Source organism: Zeus faber (assembly GCF_960531495.2).
Source record: "Zeus faber genome assembly, chromosome: 4".
NCBI lineage: Eukaryota > Metazoa > Chordata > Actinopteri > Zeiformes > Zeidae > Zeus > Zeus faber.
This window is the reverse complement of record NC_137191.1, coordinates 2,281,255-2,303,754: the sequence shown is the minus strand read 5'-3', so window position 1 is coordinate 2,303,754 and position 22,500 is coordinate 2,281,255. Positions and strand designations below refer to the sequence as shown.

General features: G+C 51.5%; 1 protein-coding gene across 1 annotated transcript in view; it reads right to left on the bottom strand.

The window, feature by feature from the left end:
- The window catches only part of cacna1ib (calcium voltage-gated channel subunit alpha1 Ib), a gene marked incomplete at its 3' end in the record, with an annotated part of 165,957 nt that overhangs the window by 54,588 nt on the left and 88,869 nt on the right, over window positions 1–22,500 (bottom strand). Inside the window, exons 8-18 of the mRNA XM_079998880.1 lie at window positions 18,368–18,713; window positions 14,070–14,461; window positions 10,589–10,740; window positions 8,253–8,438; window positions 6,915–7,032; window positions 6,166–6,321; window positions 5,286–5,376; window positions 3,816–3,982; window positions 3,008–3,078; window positions 2,363–2,825; window positions 1,984–2,084 (exon numbers count right to left, since the gene is read on the bottom strand). Of these exons, the coding sequence (XP_079855006.1) occupies window positions 1,984–2,084; window positions 2,363–2,825; window positions 3,008–3,078; window positions 3,816–3,982; window positions 5,286–5,376; window positions 6,166–6,321; window positions 6,915–7,032; window positions 8,253–8,438; window positions 10,589–10,740; window positions 14,070–14,461; window positions 18,368–18,713 (2,243 nt within the window). The remainder of the gene's footprint in view (window positions 1–1,983; window positions 2,085–2,362; window positions 2,826–3,007; window positions 3,079–3,815; window positions 3,983–5,285; window positions 5,377–6,165; window positions 6,322–6,914; window positions 7,033–8,252; window positions 8,439–10,588; window positions 10,741–14,069; window positions 14,462–18,367; window positions 18,714–22,500) is intronic.

Genomic DNA, 22,500 nt, shown 5'->3' with positions numbered 1-22,500 from the left:
CACACACACACACACACACACACACACAAAAAGGCGTGCACTGTCGTCCCATTCCTCCACTCTCTTGACAGATGGCACCTGCCACGGTGCCAAAACACCGCCCTGGGGTCCGACTCCCCCCCGCTAAAGTGGCTATCAGCGCACAGGGATTAGTGTGAGCGATCGGATTTGGAGGTGAGGGATTTTTCTTTTCTGTTGCCTCCAGGGACAAATCTACCCGCCAGGAGTTGAAGAGAAAGAGAGAGAGAGAGAGGCGGCGGCGGAGCCGACACAAAACCCATATTTGTTCTTGTTAATGTGTTGGTTTCAGCGTGTGGGGCCTGGGGCCTCGCTCCTCTGGGAAGCAGTTTTACATACAGCAGGGGTTAAACACCTTGTGTTTGCAAACTTTCTCGCACATTTCGGTGCCGTTGCAGGGATCAGCGTCAGCGTCTGGGTTTCACCAGGGGCGGACTGAGGGCTCCGGGGGGCCCAGCATCCAAAAAGCGAGGAGCACACTGAGAAGGTGTCTTCATGAAGCTAAAAAGACTGCTGCCGCGTCTAGAACAACACACTGAAGACAACGCAGACGCAGCACCTTGCAGCTTATTTGAATAAGCTTATTTGAATATTTGAAAGTATTTGATGCATACTATGGGTTCAGACATACTACAGTTGCTCATATACAAACTTAATAGTATTTAGGCTAAGGAGCCTAAATAGTTTGCGTTATATTAGAATCAAGGTGATGGCGTGTAAATTATTGATATAAATAAATAACTATATTACATTACATTATATTACATTGTATTGTGTTGTATTTCATTACATGACTTTGTATTTTATTTCATTAAATAACATTATATTGTAGTGTATAACATTACATTACATTACATTATTATATTATATTATATTATATTATATTATGTTATATTATATTATATTATATTATATTATATTATATTATATTATATTATATTGTTTGAGCTGTCTTCTGTCTTCCTTGTGTGTGTTTGCTCGCTTTGCACTGACAGATGTCGCTTGCGAAGTGTGTGTGTGTTTCAGTTGCTCACCCCTCCCCTCCCCCAGCTCTCATTCTGAGAGCTGTCTGTCCGTCTGTCTGTCTGTCTGTCTGTCTGTCCGTCCGTTCGTCTGTCTGTCTGTCTGTCTGTTTGTCTGTCTCTCTCGCTCTGTCTCTCTCTGCAAATCTCATCCATCACTCCTCATCTATGCATTTCATTCCCCTGGTGGTTAACCTACTTAGGTTTTGAATTTGGACCAAAGAAACCCATCGAGCATTATCTAATTTATTCAACATCTCACTTTTCTTTGCACAAACAGAAAAGTCGCCAGTGCAGTAGTTGTTCCAGCCTGAGATATTACGCTGAAGGAAGCTCATTTTAATGAGAAACTCACACACACACACACACACACACACACACACACACACACACACACACACACACACACATACATTGTCAAGCATGGAAGCCAACCAAAAATAAATAAATACCTACATAAAATGCAAATAATAATTACACACAACTTGACTTGTTTCAAGTTTGTAACACCCAGAAACACGACATGGAAGTCAATTCAACCTGTGAACCTGGTAGTGTCAATGGAAAGCCTAATTAGATATTATATAATAAGGCTCTTGTAAATAGCATATTATATATTATATAAACTAAGATATATTCATTTCTTGCACTGCACTGTCACTTGATTTTATGCATTCTATTTCTAAACCTTATAATGTGTTCTTCCTTTTACAATGTGTGTCTTTTGCACAACGCATTCTATGTGTTCTATTTTTTAATTTTAATGTCCTTTGATAATGTTTCTTGGCACTGTGTCTTCATGCTTTTTATCTTTTATATAAAGCACTTTGAATTGCCTCGTTGTTGAAATGCGCTGATGATGATGATGATGATGGTGGTGATGATGATGGTGATGATGAAATTGAAATTGAGGTTGATATACTCTCTTGGGTGGTCCGCTCACCTGTTCTGGGGGGAGAACAGGTAGACGGACCAGTCCTCCCTGGTCTCACACCAGTCGGGCTTGTACACCTCCATCATCTTGTTGATACGGAAACAGAGGCTCTGGGGAGAGGAGGGGAAGCAGGTTCCATGTTGAAGGTAGAACAATGTCGGTAGAATTAAAACCTGTACAATCTGCCCAAAGTATTGACTTATCTAATAAATCAAACACCCTCTTCTGGATGTGACATAATTAAACTCCTTCAATTAAAAAAAATAAAAAATAAAATAAAATAGCCCATCCTTTAATAACTAACGTTTGTTTGCCGTTGCCCCCGTTTGTTCAAGTTTATGCAAGTTTCCTTGTGCAAAAAAAGTTAAATAATCGTCCTCCTACTCACGTAGTCTATCTCCTCATCCAGGTCTGCTCGGTCCTTGCGGGTGTTGAGCTGGGGGAAAACCTCGGCCAGGAGCTGGGCGTGGGGGCCCGGGGCCTTGCCGTTACAGTCCCGGTGCTCCGTCCCGGCGATGCTACCGGACCCCGCCGTTCCGGACCCCGCCGCCCCGGAGCCGCAGCTCCTCCGCGGGTCCGTGTGCACCAGCACCTGGCCCGGGACCCGCAGCAGCTCGGGCAGCTCCAGGGAGAGGGCCCGGCGGTCGCGGCGGGCCCCGTAGCGCCGGGAGAGCAGCAGGGGCGGCGGGGGCGGGTGCATGTGCGGGGCGTGGAAGAGTAGCGACTCGTGCTCGGCGGCGTAGGGGGAGGAGTGGGGCGAGCGCGTGCTGCGGACGCGGAGACTCCCGCCCACAAGGGGCGCCGTCACGCCCATGCCGTAGCTCCGCCGACCCAGGCTGTTCCAGCTGGACCTGCGGGGCGGAAGCGAGGCGCTGGTCTAATGCTCGTGAACTGTTAATGAAGGAGGGGCCGATCACAAGCCGGGTTAACGTACGACGCGTTTGCTCAAAGGGAGCGTTGTGGGTTTCGCGCTCTCAGGGAGATTATTTATCATGGAAATCAACACAATGTGGGCCTGGATGGCGGCGTCTACCTGCGGCTCCAGGTGGACTGTGGAGGGATAGGGCGCCCCCAGTTGTGGTAGGTGGAACTGCGGCCATGTCGCTGAAACCGACAACACCACGGTGATTGGACTGTGTCAAAATCCGCACAAGAGAAATATCATACTGTTTTTACAGCAGAATAAGCGGGTTTACCCGGGTTTTTTAAAAAAAAAATTTATTTTACCCAGTTCTCTTGACCCAGTTCCCCAGAACAGTTCCCCAGAGCTTGTTCTCCACACCCAGCTGCCCCGACCCAATTCTCCAGACCCAGTTCCCCAGACCCAGTTCCCAAGATTCAGTTCCCCAGACCTAGTTCCCCAGACCCAGTTCCCCAGATCCGGTTCCCCGGACCTAGTTCTCAGACCCGGTTCCCCAGATTCAGTTCCCCAGATCCTGTTCCCCAGTCAAGATAATTTGCTCCACAATTTAAGGCAAAGGCCACTGACATAACAAATATAAAATGCTTGCAGGAGAAAGGTTCAGCTTTGGAAAGAGTAAATAAAGCATCAAGCAAAGCATCATTTTCTTTCTTCTAAAGCTCATTAAAGAGGCATTTATTTGAGTCACAGCTTGACATTTATCTTGGAATGTGAGTGTGTATATTCCAGTGTGTATATCTTTGTGTGTATATATCTATGTGTATATTCCAGTGTGTATATCTATGTGTATTCCAGTGTGTATATCTATGTGTGTATTCCAGTGTGTTTATCAATGTGTATATTCCAGTGTGTATATCTATGTGTGTATTCCAGTGTGTATATCTATGTGTGTATTCCAGTGTGGACAGGACATCCTCACCAGGGACAGGGAGCGTCTCTCCAAGCTGCTCTTGCCCAGGCTCATCTCGCTGCCCTTCCGGGAGTCCAGGGCGAGGCTGCGTCTCTCAGGGGGGGGGGGGGCCCTCGGCCCCGGACCCCCGCCCAGCTCCAGGTGACCGTTGGGCGTCAGGGTGCAGATCTTCGGGTCTGGAGGTGGTTGAAGGGAGAGTCAACATCGGATCCAGAGGCCTGCGCCGTGATTGACAAAAAAACCTTCCGACATAGAAACTTTCAAAACCAACTCTGACAAACCGACGGGAGGGATAACGACTGTGACTCAAGAGATTCATCCTTTCAACCGCGAGACGTCGGCTGCTACCGAGAGAGATGGCTTCACGTGGTGCTTTCCAAGTCCTCTGGAAGCATGTCCAGCGTCGCCCTTTTCCCCTTTTCGCACGACTAATCAAAGTGCAAGCGCCCCGCTGTCCTTGTGTCTCAAGCGAACAGCGCCGCATTGAGTCAAGGCAGAGTCGGAGCTCTGCGGCGTGGCCCTGGCAGGCTGACAGGCATGGGCAGTGCCGGCGTGGAGCCGGGAGACACTGCCGGGAAGCCGGGGCTCCCAAAGGTTGGAACTCACGGGACCAATAGGCTGCCCCGGTGTCACAGGGTCGCAAACAAAATGAACAAACGACCCTCTTCTGCCGTAGTGACTCTCGGCCCTTGAGTCAGATGAGATAAGGCAAAACTGTGCAAGTCAAGAAATGGATGAGAGGTGAGAGGAATGTATTTAATAATACGTACTAGATCTACACATGGCATTTAAATTCACTGTGTGCAACCGACGCACACCTGCGAACTGTGTATGTCTCGTACTTCCACAGAGAAGCGATAGCGTGTGTGTGTGTGTGTGTGTGTGTGTGTTTCAAAGTCAAAAATGTATTAGCTCGTCTCAGTTACTAGGAGGCGTGAACATCCTTCTCCGCGCCTTTTCCACAAGGGCCGGCTGCTTGGACTCCCTTCGGCCGCTCCTCCGCGCTGGCCCGGCAGGAGTGGCCCCACCTCTGAATCGCCAGATGCGCCGGCGGCCCCCCCCGCTCGGCGACCCTTCATTCCGAGACAGGGCTCGTGAACCTCGTCGGAAAAAGGCTCCACCTCCCTCTGCCGTGCTCGCCTGTCGCCGAGGCCTTCCGCGCCCCGGTCAAATATGTCTCGGACGGCGGTGCTGGCCGTCCGAGCCCAGCGGGCGAGCGGAGGGCTGTCGGTCGGAGCCGTGGGCCGGGCCCCTGGGACCCTGGGAAGCTTTGTGGGAGGATAACCCGGCGGAAACCGGTCGTTGCGGGTGGGGGTGTCGGGCAGCGGCGGTGTGCAGGTTGTGGCGGGGCGACAGGAGGCGCGTGACGGGGCGGGGGACGACGACGATGGGCGAAGGGGTCATGCGGGGGCGGAGGGGTGTTAGGGGGTGGGGTTAGGGGGAGTGGGGGTGGGATGAAGCGGCGAGGGGCCGTCCCACCTGACAGCTTCAGGGAGTCGTTCTGCTTCTCGCTCTCGTCGAAGTTGGAGGAGGAACGGTCGTCATCGGAGTAAGACCGATTGGCGTCTCCCTGCAAGGAGGGACAGAGAGAGAGAGAGAGAGAGAGAGAGAGAGAGAGAGAGAGAGAGAGAGAGAGAGAGAGAGAGGGAGAGGGGGAGGGAGAGAGGGAGAGAAAGAGAGAGGGATAGAGCAAGAAAGAGAGAGGGAGGGAGGGAAGGAGAGAGAGGGAGCGAGAGAGAGAGAAAGAGGGGAGGAGAGAGAGGGAGAGAGAGAGAGAGCAAGAGGGAAGGAGAGAGAGGGAGGGAGAGAGAGAGAGAGAGTGAGAGGGAGAGAGAGAGGGAGGGAGAGAGAGAGAGAGAGAGAGAGAGGGAGAGAGAGAGAGAGAGGGAGAGAGAGAGAGAGAGGGGGAGAGAGAGAGGGAGGGACATTAAAACGACCAGGTATGTATAATGCTGGACGTTGGCTCGTCCACTGTGTTTCGGTGTCTTTTGGGGGTTTTCACACGTGGTTTGAATTGCAGATGGTCGCCGTCCACGTTTTTTTCGCTGTGTTTCGGATGTTACGGGTGACTTCAGCAGCCTCTGTAATAACTTGTCAGAGAAATCAAGGGCGTCAACTGAAAAAACGGAAAAAAAAAACGTTCAACTCTGGTTCGAGTGTTGGCATCGAGTTTGTCGATTTTAAACTCAAGTGACGACGTGGGATATCCAGGCAGTCGTCATAGGAACACCTTGTGGAGGTGGACATTCCCACTCATATAATCCATTATAATTAAGATATTACATTTGAAATCCCGGTGGACGACAGATCTGATTCCGACTCTCCAGACCGGAGGAATGTGGTTGGATCCACTCCTCACCTCCGCCTGGAAGCCCTCCACCAAGATGGCCACCAGCAGGTTGAAGAGCACGTAGTTCCCGAAAGTCATGAGGGCGACGAAGTAGAGCGCCGCCAGCGGCGAGGTGGCAGCCATGCCGTTGTACAGAACCACGTTCCAGTCCTCCTGGGTCAAGATCTGGGAAAGGATGTGAACACACACACACACACACACACACACACACACACACACACACACAACACAACGTCCATGGGCGTTCCCACACCTCCACAGTCCGCTGGTCCGCACCAGTGTTCACTCTACAAATTCACCCCTTTTCTTCCTGCATTCCACTTTCATTAACTTATTACCACAATTTCTTTGCTTTTAACGGACATTGTCGGAATCCCCTCCCCCCGCGACTTCTCACCAAAATACTTTGAGCGTGTCGGGAATGAGGTTTCATCCTCACGCCGCATGAGCATCCTCCAGGTGCGTCCCCGCCCGTGGATTCATTTCGAGCTATTGACGTATTCACGCCATTCTCAGATTTTGTGGCCTTTATGCAATATTCGCGGGGCCCAGAATTCAGCGCCGGCATTTGCTGTCGTCGGTAAAGCCAGCGAAGCCAGTTTGGCGCAGACTCCCGTGGAACCGCGTTTCCACCGTTGCGTTGTACACCACCCGCCGGCACCTTCGGGTAGAAGCTCCGTCGGCGCGCACCACGTCCCCTCTCCCACGGAGCTCCTCAACCCCACGTCAGTGACCCCCACAGCCCCAGCCCCGCTGACCTGGAAGACGGTGACGATGGCCCAGAGCAGAGAGTCGAAGTTCTTCCTGTCCGGCACCGTGTCGCCCGCCTCGGTCCTCAGGCTGAACTTACAGCCGAAGATGTGCATCCCCAGGATACTGGGAAAAAAAAAAAAAAGTTTCAAATAAACACACACACACAGGCGCGCACACACACACACACACACACACACACACACACAGTAACTCAATCTTCGACAACCTAAAACAAACCTTCCCAAAGCATTTTGTCTTTCCGCAGAGACCCCCAAAATAGAACCCGATGTAATGGGAGACCTCCCCGTTTAAAGGGCCGCTTGAGATCCTGGCCACACGACGACGGCGGAGACATTTTCGCTGTCTGAATTGGTTTTATTTTCCTGGCGGGGAGAGAGCAAGGCGTTGAGGGCGTCCAACACATTCAGACACATCAACGTGGATCTCCGTCACGGAGCGCGCAGGTGGGTTTTTCGAACCGATATTTACACTTTTTAGGAAACGCATGCCCCCTGCAGAGCTGCTGCGGTAGAACCATGGGCGAAGAGCTGATGCGGTTCTACCGAGCCTCGATTCTGGTAATTCTGCGAAAACGCCACTGGTGTGTGTGTGTGTGTGTGTGTGTGTGCGCGTGTGTGCATGGAGCCGAACTCAGGGTCAGTGTCGATGACCTTCAGCGCTACATTGCACGAAAACGAAACCCTCCAGTGATTGAAACGGACGGGTCGGGGGGGAGACGGAGGACCCTGAGAGATAAGGAAAACAAACAGAGTGGAGGCCCCAGCCTGAGGGCCACTGATCCAGACAGGCACAGGGACCGGGGCGCGCCTCGAGTGTGTGTGTTATCTTATGTCATTATACTGCGTAAGAGCCGTGGGCGACAAACCGCCGTGATCCTGGACCCTAGTGCTCCCTGGCTGAGGTAACGCTCTCGGTCTCCTCGCGTCAATTATTCCCACATTTGGATGAAGTCTGTTCAAGCGTCGCCGCTGACCGACGGAGGCTGAAATGAACATTGTGACTGAACAATGACAAACTTGTTATTGAGGCGGTTAACTCGGCTCTCCCAGGTGGGAAACTTTGTTCGCAGCCAACTGGAGGAAAACAAGAGAAACGATGACGAGGTCGCAGCACAAATACATTTATATTACAGAGGACCGAAAACACACACGATACAGTACACACTATAGAAACACACTCTGGTCTCTAAAGGGAGAAGGGGATTTATCCCGTGTTTTGACCGGCTGCACGATAACGGGATTGAGGGTGAATGGGGGGCCTGGGCCGAGGCCTCTCCTGTGCGGTGCGTCCTCCCAGCATGCTAGGCCAGGCGTGGCCCTCACCTGAAGATGAAGATGAAGAGCATGAGCAGCATGCAGAAGGTGGCCACGTTGTCCATGGTCTTCATCAGCACCACCAGCTGGCGGCGCAGCGCCGGCATGAAGCGCACCAGCTTCAGGACCCGCAGCAGCCGGAAGGTCCTCAGGACGGACAGGCCGCCGTCAGACTGGCCCACGATCTCACACACACTGGGAGGGGAGAGGACAGGGGGGGAGGACGGGGGGAGAGAGGATGAAAGGAAACATCCATTTCTATATCCATAAGGTTCAACAGCTCGGGGGCATGATCGGCGTGCACGACGCGGAGCAGCTGGTTGGTCCACGGGCAGGAAGCTGGTCAATTCCGTCCCTCCTTCTGTCTATGTATCTACTGTATACCTCTCTATCTATCTATCTCTCTCTCGCTATATCTTTTTATGTATCCATCCACCTATCTATCTATCTATCTATCTATCTATCCATCTATCTATCTATCTATCTATCTATCTATCTATCTATCTATCTATCTATCTATCTGTCTATCTATCTATCCCTCTGTCTGTCTGTCTGTCTGTCTGTCTATCTATCTATCTATCTATCTATCTATCTATCTATCTATCTATCTATGTCTATCTGTCTGTCTATCTATCTATCTATCTATCTATCTATCTATCTATCTATCTATCTATCTATCTATCTATCTATCTATCTATCGATCTCTCTATCTGTCTGTCTGTCTGTCTATCTATCTATCTATCTATCTATCTATCTATCTATCTATCTATCTATCTATCTATCCGTACATCCGTTCGTCTGTCTATCTATCTACTATATATATCTCTCTCTATATCTTTCTATGTATCTATGTATCTATGTATCTATCCCGCATTTGGCTCAAATGAGGTGTAGCTTGCTGAGATAGTTCTGTCAGACAACTTGCCAGCGCCACAGGCTTCCACACCCTTATAGGGGCCGGCCTCTCGTAGCAGCCCCTCCCTCCTGCCCACCTGCTTTGCTGCGTATGCGCTCCCTCCACCTCCCTGGCGTCCCTCCACCTCCCTCCACCTCCCTGGCATCCCTCCATCTCCCTCCACCTCCCTGGCATCCCTCCACCTCCCTGGCATCCACCTCTTGGGCTCCACCCTTAGACCCACTCTCTTTTTCGAGCTCATCACTCCCTTATTTCTGCCTCGCTGAGGATGCCTCTGTTGGCTCTGCACCTCGGAGGGAGAGACAACATTGCATGCGTGGTTTGAGACAAACTCAAACCATGCAAAATAAATAGAGGTCATTTGAAGTAAAGGTGCTCGTTGAACAATTAATCTATTTGTCTCAACCTCTCTACAGACCTATGTGTCCATACTGATGAGGGGAGCGTTTGGCCCAGAGACAAAACAACGGCCCCTCCCCCCCGAGGAGACGGTTGGCAGATATTTTGGAATCACAGTGCAGTGAACGGGCGAATGGGTGGGGGGAAAGGTCGAAGGTCAAGGCTGCGGCGGACGCTGCCTTCAGGGTCGGGGGTGGCGGTGGGAGCTTTCCCTCCGTGAAAACGCCACATTTGACGGCGGATGAGGAGGGCGGGCCGGGCGTGGGGTGGGCGTGGGGCGGGCGCGGGGCGGCAGGTTTGTGCGATCGGCGAATGCCTGGGCTTTGATGGGCCTTGGTCGTTTGAGTTGTTTATGTGTTTTTTTTGTTTCGTTTTTTTTTTGATCTTGTTACGTCGCAGCAGCTTTGATTTGCTGGTTGATGTCGGGGGGAGATGAAAGCCGCTCACCTCGGGCTGCGATGTGGAAGGGACAAAAGACTCAACGCTGTTTAGAAATGATGCTGTGGCATCGCAACACACACACACACACACACACACACACACAGGTAGTAGATTACAGCTGGATTCCCGAATGACAACAGCGACAAAATGTGGCATGAAAGACTCATCTGCATGATTGTGATTTAAATTGGAGCCGTTGGACAAAAAAATCAAACGAACATAAATTGCGTGAATGCACACGTGAGTAGTTTGCTACTGTTGTGAGCTTGTGAATTCTTGTTTGTCTATCGATCTATCTACCACACTGTCTACCTGTCTGTCTGTCCATCTACCTGTCTGTCTGTCTGTCCGTCTATCTATCTATCTATCTATCTATCTATCTATCTATCTATCTATCTGTCTGTCATCATTAGAAAACAGTTCTTTCTCTCTGGGTTCAAGTGACTCAACCCTCCATTACTCGTCGTCTATTCCTGCATCGCTTTTAACTTTATTTCAGCAACAACCTCCTCAACTCAGCTTCATGGCCCTTTGAAATAGAGAGGCTTCATCTCTCGGCCCAGCGTTCTTCTCCTCTTCCCCATTTCACCTGATGATGACGATGACGCCGTCGAAGACGTTGTACGGGTTCCTCAGGTAGTTGAAGGATCCGAACGCCGTGACCTTCAGGATCATCTCCAAGGAGAACATGCTGGTGAAGACGATGTTGCAGATCTCCAGGACGTTGGTCAGCTCATCAGGCTGGAGGGGGGGAGGGAGGGGAGAGGGGGAGGAGGGGAGGAGAGGAAAAGAGACAGGGGTGGAGGAGAGGGGAATTGGGGAGGGGGGAGGAGGGGAGGAGGGGAGGAGAGGAAAAGAGACAGGGGTGGAGGAGAGGGGAATAGGGGAGGGAGGAGGGAGGGAGGAGAGGGGAGAGGAGAGAGAAGAGAGGAGGAGGGGAGGAGAGGTGAATAGAGGGAGGAGAGGAGGATCGGTGCGGATGGAGGAGAGGAGAGCAGGGTGGAGGGGAAGGAGGAGAGAAGAGGGGAGGAGAAGAAGGGGGAGAGTATGACGGGGAAGGAGAGAAGAGAGGAGGGGGGAGGAGGGCTTGTGGGTATTCAGGTGTTTTGTCCTTTGAAACCACACACACACACACGCACACACACACACACACACACACACACACACACACACACACACACACACACACACACACAGCTATATGACACAGTAGTGATGATAACTATAAATGAATTGATTAACCTCCAGCAGATTAATCACTTTTCTTATTTTCGATCCCCAAACATCGACTGCGCAAGTTAATTGCTTACAAAGGTCAAGTCTTGGCCGGACACACACACACACACCGAAACACACACATACACACACTGATACACACACTGATACACACACTGATACACACACACACACACACACACACACACACACACACACACACACACACACACACACACACACACACACACACACACACCTCTAACTCCATTTGACATTGCATTGCATTTCATTCATTCATTTTCTTTTTTCTTTTCCATTCATTCATTTCAGACCGCGTGTGTTGTTTTTCTCATCTCCACATCCTGCTCCCTCTCGCAAATGACGCCGTCATCTCCCTGGGACTTGATCTGATCGAATGGAGGACGCATCCGGAACAAAGTGCTCTGTGAAAAACAAACTTTGCGCCATTCTTATGGCCTCTAACTGCCATAACATGGCAGTTACATGGCAACTAACATGCCTCTAACTTTTTCTGTGTTTTCCTGTGTGTTTGTGTGTTTTTTATGCGTGTTTGTTTGTGTCTTTGTGTGTGTTTGTGCGCGTCGCCCCTAATGAGCGTTTAGCCGTGGGAAAACACAGGCTAATGACGGCGCCCAACGGTGTCGGAGACCGCGCCGCCGCCGCCGTCTGAGCCGGCTGACCGCGGTCCACAGATCATCGGCGGGCCCTGGAGATCTGTCACCGCTGCCTCATTAGCGCGGGACCCGGCGAGCGCGGGTACAAGTCCAAAGTTTTTTCAAAAATGTTTAAAAAAAATGTTTTTCCGGATGTATTTTATTTTTTTCATTCATAAAAACTAGGAAGAATGAATTTGATGCATCCCATCATATAGGCTCATACAGAAAAAAAAGGGTGACGTCAGCAGGGAAACCCCTTCAATACGGCTCATTTGGATGGTGCATGGAGGGCCTCCACCCCCCGCGACCCCCGTCCCATAAGGATCGACCGTGTTGCCGTCGACCAAACCGGCGTCCAAACACATGCACTTTCTAATAGAACCTGATCCGCAAATAATAGTGGAGGGTGAAGTTCCACGAGTCCTCCGACCGGAATCCGGTGCTTGAGTCTTTTTCTGGGACGAGGCGATCGGCTGCTCCCAGAGCGGAGGAATGCGGCGTTCGTGCCTGCCTGCCTGCCTGCCTGCCTGCCTGCGTGCGTGCCTGCCTGCCTGCCTGCCTGCGTGCGTACCTGCCTGCCTGCCTGCCTGCCTGCCTGCGTGCGTGCCTGCCTGCCTGCCTGCCTGCCTGCCTGCCTGCCTGCGTGCGTGCCTGCCTGCCTGCCTGCCTGCCTGCCTGCCTGCCTGCCTGCCTGCGTGCCTGCCTGCCTGCCTGCCTGCCTGCCTGCCTGCCTGCCTGCGTGCGTGCCTGCCTGCCTGCCTGCCTGCCTGCCTGCCTGCCTGCCTGCCTGCGTGCGTGCGTGCCTGCCTGCCTGCCTGCCTGCCTGCCTGCCTGCCTGCCTGCCTGGCTGTTAAGCGGAACGTTAGAGTAATCCTTATTTCCTCCTCCCACAAAGAGCTGTTCAGTCTTTTTTACTTTCTCCATCTTTCTCTCTTCCTGTTTTCCAGGCTTCCTTCTCTTGATCTTCTCGCCCTGTCTCCTGTATCGCTCTCTCTCTCTCTCTCTGTCTGTCTCTCTCTCGCTCTCTGTCTGTCTCTCTCTCTCTCCCTCCTTCTATTTTTGGCCGCCTCAGAGATGAGGAACGACGTATCAACCGAGCTGCTGCTAGAAGTGAGGGGGCGGCGGCGGAGTTGAAGAAAGGGAGAGCGAGCGAGCGAGAGAGGGCGGGAGGAAGAGCGAGAGGGAGAGAGAGAGAGAGAGAGAATGAACTGAAGGGACAAAGTTGCGAAGACAAACGCGAGGAAGGCAGGTGTGAGGCTGACCACGGTGTGCGGGGAGGTGCAGCCATGCTGTTCTTTTCAAGCGTGCGGCAGAGTCCGGCAGCGGGCCCAGAGGAACGCCCGGCGCTACGCTACCTGGGGGCTAAGTCCACCTGTCTGTTCTGAGGTGTGGGAGAGAGAGACATCGAGGGAGAGCGAGGGAGAGAGAGAGGGAGGGTCGAAGGGATCCGCTTTCCCCGGCCTTTGCCACCGCCACGGCGTATCTTGCAGAGTCGGCAGAGTACACAGAGCTTCAGGGATTCTCTTTTGGACTTTGAAGAGGTAGAACGAGGGCGACCAACACGGAAATGGAGAGAGAGAGAGAGAGAGAGAGAGAGAGAGAGAGAGAGAGAGAGAGGGAGAGCAAGGCCAAGAGAGGGAGAGAGAGAGCAAATGGGTGTGAGTGTGCGAGAGAGCTACGATGGAGCTGCGGGGGGGGGGGGGAGCGGGGGGGCATCCGACCCACCGGACAGAGCTCATCCATCAGGTTTCCCGCGAGGCCGGGCTTTCGGGCGGAGCGAGCGCGACTATACATCCAACAACTCCACACGATTAAAAGCAAAACCTCCGGGAACAGTGAGGTGTCAATTTTTTTCCACGAGCGCAAGCGGTGACATGACGTCTCCGTTTTCAGCGCAAAAACCTCCGGGTGAGATGAAAGTAATCAAACAAAGCCACGCAGGTGCGTTTCTCACGCAGGTACGTTTCTCACGCAGCATCCGTACGAACCATGCCGTCCTCTACATTCCATCTCACCATCACCCTGGAAATCGGCCGGTGCAGAGTATGTTTGGACGCTTCTTCTCCTTTTTTCCTCATTATTGTCGTGAAGTGGGAGGGGGCGTCGTTTACGCAACCTCAATTAAAAAAAAAAAAAACAATAAAAAACCCACACGTGAGGCCCCAGCCGTCGTACCTGCTCGTGGTGCTCGATGCCCATGCTGATGGTGTTGATGAGGATGGCGATCATGATGCCGCGGTTGAAGTACTTGCTCTCCACGATGCTCCACAGCTTCATCCTCATGCCGTACCACAGCCGCCTGCAGCGCTGCCGGAGGCTGCAGCCGGCGGGGCAGCACGCCCCCGCCGCGCCCCTCTTGCCGCCGGCCCGCTCCCCGTCCGTCTCCTCGATCGCCGCCTCGCCGGCCCCGTCGTCGTTGGCGGGGCCGCCCGCCTGCCCCGCCCCGTCGGCGGGGGACGGCGCCAGGGGGCAGCGGGGGCGGCCGTCGGCGCCGGCCGCCACGGCGACGGCCGCGGGGCCAGCGGGGGCGGCGTGCTCGGGCTTGTTGTGGTGGGAGCCGGGAGGCACTGGGAGGACGAGGGGAGGAGGGGGAGGAGGAGGGGGAGAGTTAAGGGTCTGAATGTATCTCAAGTTTGTCTACGATAAATAAAAATGTACAAATTCAAGCAAAGTGTTTAGGTTCTCCAAGTCGGCGCCATAGTAAGTGAATGGGTTTGGTAGCGCTGATCTTGGCAGCACTGCATTGAGCCCAGGAGGAGGAGGGGGCTCAAACCAGGTGAGAATCCTAGTATACTTCTAATACACTACGACATTTTGCACAGGAAATTTGGCTGTGCCGCGTGGAGACGAGATCTCAGAATGACATGGACTTAGTTGCAATAAGCTCATTCATAGGTAAAAAAAAACCCAAAACATTTGAGCTTTAAGAAGTGAGCCATGTAACTTCGCAGACGGTCCCCAACGCTCCAGTGAACCAGCCGCCGCCGCCGCTGCCGCCGCTGCCGCCGCCCAGCTCTGCCCTGTCCCCGAAGCTCCACCTTATCCCAGGGAAGCCATCAGCTGCTCTCCCCTGGGACTGATCGGACCGGTGTGGGTCATCCGCCACCTCCCGCCGTTTCAATCTTGACGCTGGCTGAACTGAACGTGGAGTACTTACAGTGGTACCTGAACACTCAGAGGCAGGACTTCAGCGAAATCACTTCATAAACGAACAAGGAATAAATATATATTTACGGATGACCGGCTACGGCGTTGACCGGTGCAATTCACGTGGTAACTGGGGAGACCCTGGAGCGTCGGGGACAGGGGAAGGGTGTCATTTGGAGTTTTGGACCATGCAAGTCGACCACAGCCGCGAGTTTTCGACCAAATTTGTGGATTGTTCTTGGCGACAGAGCCGGGGCTGTCATGGATTCACACGGCACAACGGAAGCTGGTCGATGGTCCTTTATACTCTTCCTCTAGTAATGTACAGCATTAGGGATATTATTGGCTGTGCCACTAAACCTGCTGCTGGGTTAACAACACTGTTTTATTCGATTCGGGAACAAAAATCGAAAAAGTGAAAAGTGCTTAAAAAGATTAAAACGCTGAGCTTGGCCCCTGGGGAGTGCTGCCCGGCGAAGTCTAATGACTTTAAAAAGCTCTGAGTCGGAAGGATCCCAAACCTAATGTGAATGTTCCAGGAGTTTAGCGTCACGCCGGACGATGAAAAAAAAGACAAAAACAGATGACATCATCACGGCCCTTTAGTTTGAAAAGAGACGAGTTGTTAATATTAAAACTACACAACAAAACCACAAAGTCAAGCAGATAATAATAACAATCAAAATGGCTGTTTGGATGGTGATGTGTGATGACATCACACAAGCTGTGGTTCCCGTCCAAAGGCTCGACTTTGACTCGACGACAATCCCGGGTTTTCCCCTGGGAATTGAAAGACAGACAGGCAGCCAGGCAGGCGGGCAGGCAGACAGACAGACAGACAGACAGACAGACAGGCAGCCAGGCAGGCAGGCAGGCAGGCAGGCAGGCAGGCAGGCAGCCAGACAGGCAGACAGACAGACAGACCGTCAGTCAGACAAGAGTGAAGTATCAACTTCCACTTTATTGAGTTTTGGAGTCTCCGCCCCTGGTGCGGTGCAGTTGGCTCCGCCCGCAGAGGTCCTGCAGACCCCAGAGCGTGGCTCCCCCCTCCCGGGCCCCTGAGGGACAAAGCTGCGCTCTGACCCCTCTTTTTTTTTTTTTGGTTGCACAAGCCCTCGGTGCTGCAGACATTTCAGCCGTTCCACTCGTACTTTCATGCTCTTTTGTAAGATGGTGCTGATTGAGGGTCCGTCCTGGTGTTAAAGGTTTGGGTCGGGCGGCCGCCGCAGGTTGCAGTGGCACCGGACAACGGGACGACTGGGGGCCCCTATCCAGGTTTTCTTTCTTTGTTGGAGGTGCTCTCCCGGACCCGGACTGAGCCTCCGGATGCATACGGCCGACGGAGGCCTGCTGGCTCAACACAACCTCTTGTTTGTTATTGTTGTCTTGTTTTTTGGGGGGATATTCATTTTTTTTTTTTATCCTGAGCGATAACCGAGAATTTTTGCAGACGATAAGACTCAAGTTGCACCTGAAGAGCCACGTGATCATCCAGCCGAATATATATTTGCTTTGTAAAAATCAACAACAAACAATTTTTTCATTCAAGGTAAAATTATTTTGAATTTAATTTCTTGAACTTTGTAACGTGTATTTATTTCCTTTCTGGATGAACCTTTCGGGATTATTTGAGGGAAAGGTGGACGAAGGCATCATCCAGTGCAGTGTAATAAGGTAAGATGAGATAAGACGCCATTTTATTAAAGGCGCAATCTGTAGGATTGACGGAGCGGACTTGGCAGCAATGGAATATGATATTCATAAGTGAGTTTTAATTAGCGTATAATGCCATGAAAATAAGAATCGTCGCGTTGGCGTTCCCTTAGAACAAGCCGTTTTTATCCACACAGGGGGCGAGTACACTTCCACGGAGGCGGCCGTGCTGCGCCGCCACGTTTCTTCTACAGTAGCCCAGGACGGACAAACCAAACACTGGCTCTCGAGGAGGACCTCCCGCGCTTTTCGCGAGTTTCGTGGCCACCCTGTCTTCCGCGGGGGCGGCCATGTTGCAGCGCCATGGGGAGGGGGGTTCAGTCGCTTGCCACCGGCGACCTCACCGCTTGATGCCACTAAATCCTACACACCGCACCTTTAATGGCCAGGGGGCAAGTTTGGAAGTCGCGGAGATATGTGAGCACACACTGGCTTCAAATCAAACTCCCTCCAATGAGTCACATGTCACTTACAAGTGATAGTCTACCATAAAAAAAAAGTAGCGTTATGATAAACTGATATCTTTTATTCCTCAGATATCATCATTTCAGGAGGACATGATACCACTGAAAGGCGAAACAATGATGCTATTGAATTATTGCCAGATCCTAATGGAGCATTGAGTTTGGCAGACGTTCCCTTGTAAAACCTGTCAAAACAGATTTAACGTTCGGCGGCGCCTACTCTCCACCATTACTTTCCACGTAACGGTGGACATATCGAACAATCCACTTCGGAGAGGTTTGTTTTGTGCTTCGGCATTGACAGACTTATGTGCAACTGTCAAAATGCCCATAAAAAAAAAACAAGTTTTGGTCGTACGACATCCAGAGGAAGGTAATGTATCCAAAGCCCCGGGGAGGGACGGTCGTTTGGGGGAGTGGAATGCTCAGTTAGCAAAGTCACCAAACATTTAGTCACCAAACACCAAGAGACATTGCATGACAACTATTCCAATTAAAACTAATCATTCATTCAAACTCCACCGGCAAGAAAATGTGTGAATATTCTGTGTCATTAACACACAGAATGAGCCATTAACATAAAAATAAAAAAAACTGTGCTTTTTCTACCGTCGATTTTATAAGTCGGCATTTTTTTAATTTTCATCGATTTTCCAATGCTATTAAATCACAGCTTCATCCATATTCGCAAGAAAATCAGTTTTGTCATTAAAACATTTGGGTCCGATCCGATAATAATAACAACGTGTTTTTGTAACTTTAAAGGCAGCCTGTTTGCATAAAATTGTGTGGGTGTCGCTCTGGGGGCTCTGGGGCTGCGGTGCATTGCGCTCGGAGTGCTCTTGCGGTTGTGGCACCGATTGGGACCAATCCCGTGCACTCAGGGGCGGACACATCCCGAACACACACATGCACATACACACCACCGGCATCTGTTCCCAACACCCTCCTTATTACGTTCCTTCTCCTTTTCCCCCCTTTGCTGCTACAGTATAACCACCGCAGAAAGAGGCCATCGTGCCGTGATCGCTGCTCCAATTTCCATCGACCTAATTCATCGTGTTTTAGACGTCGCCGTGGATGCTTCCATGGAAAAAAAACAAAAGCCAAAACAAATCGAAACGGGTGACCCCACCCTTCCAGACTCACCCGGTCTTATCGGCCTCCTCCAGTCCCGCGCCTCCCCTCGGTTGGTCCTCCCTCCTCGCCCCTCGCCTCCCCGCTGGCCGCCTCCCCTCCCCGCGCCCCGGAAGCCCCGGGGTTTCCCGCGCAGGGCGTAGAGGAGGGCCACGGCGCGGCGGCGGGCCTTGCGCAGCATGTGGCACACCAGCTGGAACAGCTCCTCGTAGCAGTCGCCCGGCTCGCTGGCCAGCGTGGAGGACGACAGGCACTGGGCGCGCTGCTCCTGCATCAGCTGGTGCTCGCGCTGCTTGGTCTCCGAAAACTGGGTGGCGATGACCACCAGGCACAGGTTGATCATGAAGAAGGAGCCGATCTGCGCAGGGAGGGGGGATAGGGACCGGGAGAGGCGTGAGGCGTGGATCATAAAGCCTGCGAACCCAATATCTCTAGGTTTAGCGCATTAGAGGAGGGCATGATGGGTTGGAAATTATACTTTTATACATTTTTGATTAACTTTATTTTTCTTATATACTGTACATTTTCCTTCTGTGAAGCATTTTGAGCTGCATTTCATGCATGAAAGGTACTATATCAATAAAGTCAATGATTATTGTAATTATTATTTATTTTGGGATTTTTTGCAAAATAATTTGCCTGTAAATCACGTTTCTGTTTGAGATAAATTATACATTGTGTTCTATTTTAGTTATAAAAACAATTAGTAAATTACAAAAAGTAAGAACATATGAAAAAAAATACTTAAACTAAAATTCACATAATGAAAGATCAATGAATTATTTCCAGCCAATCTTCTCTATTTAATAGAAGAAAGAAAGAAACAGTCTTTAATTGTCACATGACACTCCACAACACATGCTTGCACACACACACACATGCTTGATGGTGGCCGGTGAAATGGATTCTCTGCTTTTGACCCATCCTGGCTTGTCCTTCCTCCGGGGGCACAGCCAGGAGCAGTGGGCAGCGTACGTGGACGCGCCCGGGGACCAAGTGATAAATGTCCATCGCTGGTCAGACGATGATGGGTGCATGTTTTTGGTGGGGGTCCATACTGACGTGAGGTGGAGGAAACCCCATGTGAGCACGGGGAGAACATGCAAACTCCACACAGAAAGGCTCCTATTTGGGAGATAACCCACCGGAGCACGGTGCCAACAGCGCCCCAGGCGGGAATCGAACCCAGGACCTTCTTGCTGTGAGGCAGCAGTGCAATGCACTGCGCCACCGTGCCACGCGCCACCGTGCCACATAAAAATGTTATTAATGTAAAAATTAATGTAGATAATTCCGTGAACAAATGCACGTTGAAGAGAAATGGTTCTACGTAGACCTAGACATTGATGCCATAGACCAGCGGTTCTCAACACGAGGCCCGCTGACCGCCCCAAGAGGTCAGTCAAGAGGCTCTGGCGGTCCCCAGGTGTCACTAAAGCCCCCCGCTCCTTCCAATTTCGGGAGCCTTCCATTTCTTCCATTTCTTCCTTCCATGTTTTCTTCCATTTTTTCCAAAGCTTCGCTGCGGAGGCTTGTTTGCCTGGTGTTGTGAGTGTCGTGACTTGATTGGCTCCCTGGTTGAGGGTGACAGGAGAGCCCCGCCCACCTCCCCAAAGCCACCAATCAACCCCCCCCGGACCCCCTCAGACAACACCACTGGCAGAGATACGCAACCTCCTGAGATGAATACCTTTTCCTCCCAGACAGAGGAGCCGGGTAGTCATCGAATCGAGTGTTTTTGTGAGCTTCGAAGAAGAATCCATGACTTTGATGAATAACGAATGTCAGGTGAGAGGTGGGAGAGAGAGAGAGGGAAGATGAGGTCATAGTAACGGAGTGAATCCCCGCAGACTAGTGGCTCAGAGCGAGAAATGGATGAAGGGAGCGAGAGAGAGAGAGAGAGAGAGAGAGAGACTGGCAGATAATTAGGGAGGTATCTTTTCGGTCGGTTTTGCGGAGGTGGAAAGGGCGTGAGTTGTTGTAAAAACAAAACAACCCAAAAACATGTAAACTGCAGGGAGGGGGGGAGGCAGGATCAAGAGGGAGAACGAGGGGGGAGCCGAGAGAGGGGATGCAGGGAAAGGGAGAAGAAAAGTGCTGACTTCCGCCCGTCCTGTCCGTCCGCCATTTTGTCCGCAGCAGGACAGCCACGGCGAAGGGGAGAGAGCTTCACGGCGAAAAAACTCAGCTCAACAGGAAAAAAGCCTCGCGACCCCGCGAGCTCGGCCTCCCTTTCAGGACGCTGCGAAGGCGGGCGGGGCCGGCGGACACGCCCCTTCGTCGTTTGAAACCACGTCAATTCGCAAAAAGGCTCTCGCTCACCCCTCCAGCGAGCCCTTCAAACAGAATCACAATCAGGGTCCATTCATTTCGACCAGGCGCGTTTTCGCCGACGAGCGAAAATGTGCAGTCTGAAAAAGATTTCAACGAATGTACAAAAATAAGCCGGATTTCCATTTCACAACTGCTGAGTGGGCGAATGCGACGCGGGAAAAGCGCAAAAAAAAAAGGCTTGGAATGGGTTCGGGAGCAACGTTTGTTTATTACGGAGGAGAGGGGGAATCTTTATTCTGTTGTTTTTTTTCTTAATTTTTGTAAATAGTATGTACGGTATATACACAGAGAGCGCTTCCTGTATTAAAGTATGACACAAGAACTTAGGAGGCGGCTGCAACAATATAATAATATTATGAATTTGATGGTCATGATATTGGTCACGTTCATTCGCTGACACATGGAACCTGCTGCCGTTCGCACACGCCCTGGTTCTGCTTTTTTTTAATCATACACAAACCCAGGAGTTGTGAGTGACACGTGTTTGGAGTGAAGACCTTCACAGAGAAGAGAGAGAAGCCGCCGATGGGGAGGGCAGCACCGCAGGGCCCCTCCGCTCCCCACCACCCCACCCCACCCCACCCTGATTAAACCCTGCTGCAAGACAGTGTGTGTGTGTGTGTGTGTGTGTGTGTGACATGTGTTGTGTATCCGAAATGTGTGCTTTAGTCCTTATAGATCCAAACTGGGGATTTGGCCGGGGCTGATACACTGGATCAGGTGACTCAGAGTGCAGGGTGTGTGTGTCTGTGTGTGTGTGTGTGTGTGTGTGTGTGTGTGTGTGTGTGTGTGTGTGTGTGTGTGTGTGTGTGTGTGGCTGGGCCTTTCCCAGCGCCCATCCAGCACTTGCTGAGCCAATAAAATATTTATACCAAATTCAGCTGGATGAAACCAATGAAACCAATGAAACCAATGAAACACAATTAGATTAGTCTGAGGGCCTGTGTGTGTGTGTGTGTGTGTGTGTGTGTGTGTGTGTGTGTGTGTGCCCGCGTGTGTGTGTGTGTAAATTAAAGTTAGAGTTGCCAATTGTTGTGCATGTCAGACAAGGAGGATAAAACCCCGAACCAGTCCCTAAATGTCACTTCCAACCCACTTCGCTTCCACTCTATAAGTTCACTCGGATGTAAAATGTTTGCAATTGGACGCGAAGCGTCAGCGACGCCACGGCAACCGGCGACAACGCCGGGCTGCTGGCCGGCGTCCGTGATGGAGAGAGAATGCGATGGATCGCAAGAGCTCAAGTTTTGAAGAGGCTTTTTCTCACATCGCCGACTCGCTCAAAGTGGCGGCCAAAGGTGCTCCGATGGTTTGACACGCCGCGGGCTCACCTGTTCACCTGCAGGCACGCCCCGACCACGCCCGGTTTGGGTTTAAATATCTCGGCTTTGTGGTCGACATAGCCGTGGTGATGAAGGTCCTCCACGGTCCTCCTTGGATTATCGGCACGACTAAAGCACCCATTAACTTCTCATTCCAACGGACGCTGCCCCCCACAGACACTACCCACAATGCATCTGTAAAGCAAAGGGCGATGTTTGGTGTAAGCGCAGCTGCTTGAAACAAATAGATTCATAAGCCTTTAGCGGGCTGGGGATTTTCCACTTTTCGTGCTCGAGTCAATTATTTGCCCAAAATGCACGGTGGTGGTTGGCGTGGAATCAGGGTTTTTATTTTATTTCTTTTGCAGCGGTGTTGCTCAAACTCAACCTCGGAACAAGAAAAATGCTAAAAAAACACCGGTGTTGGCCATTGAAGAGACGTTGTTCCATCAGGCAGCCTGTGGAAGGTAATGGGCAGTTTAATGCCAA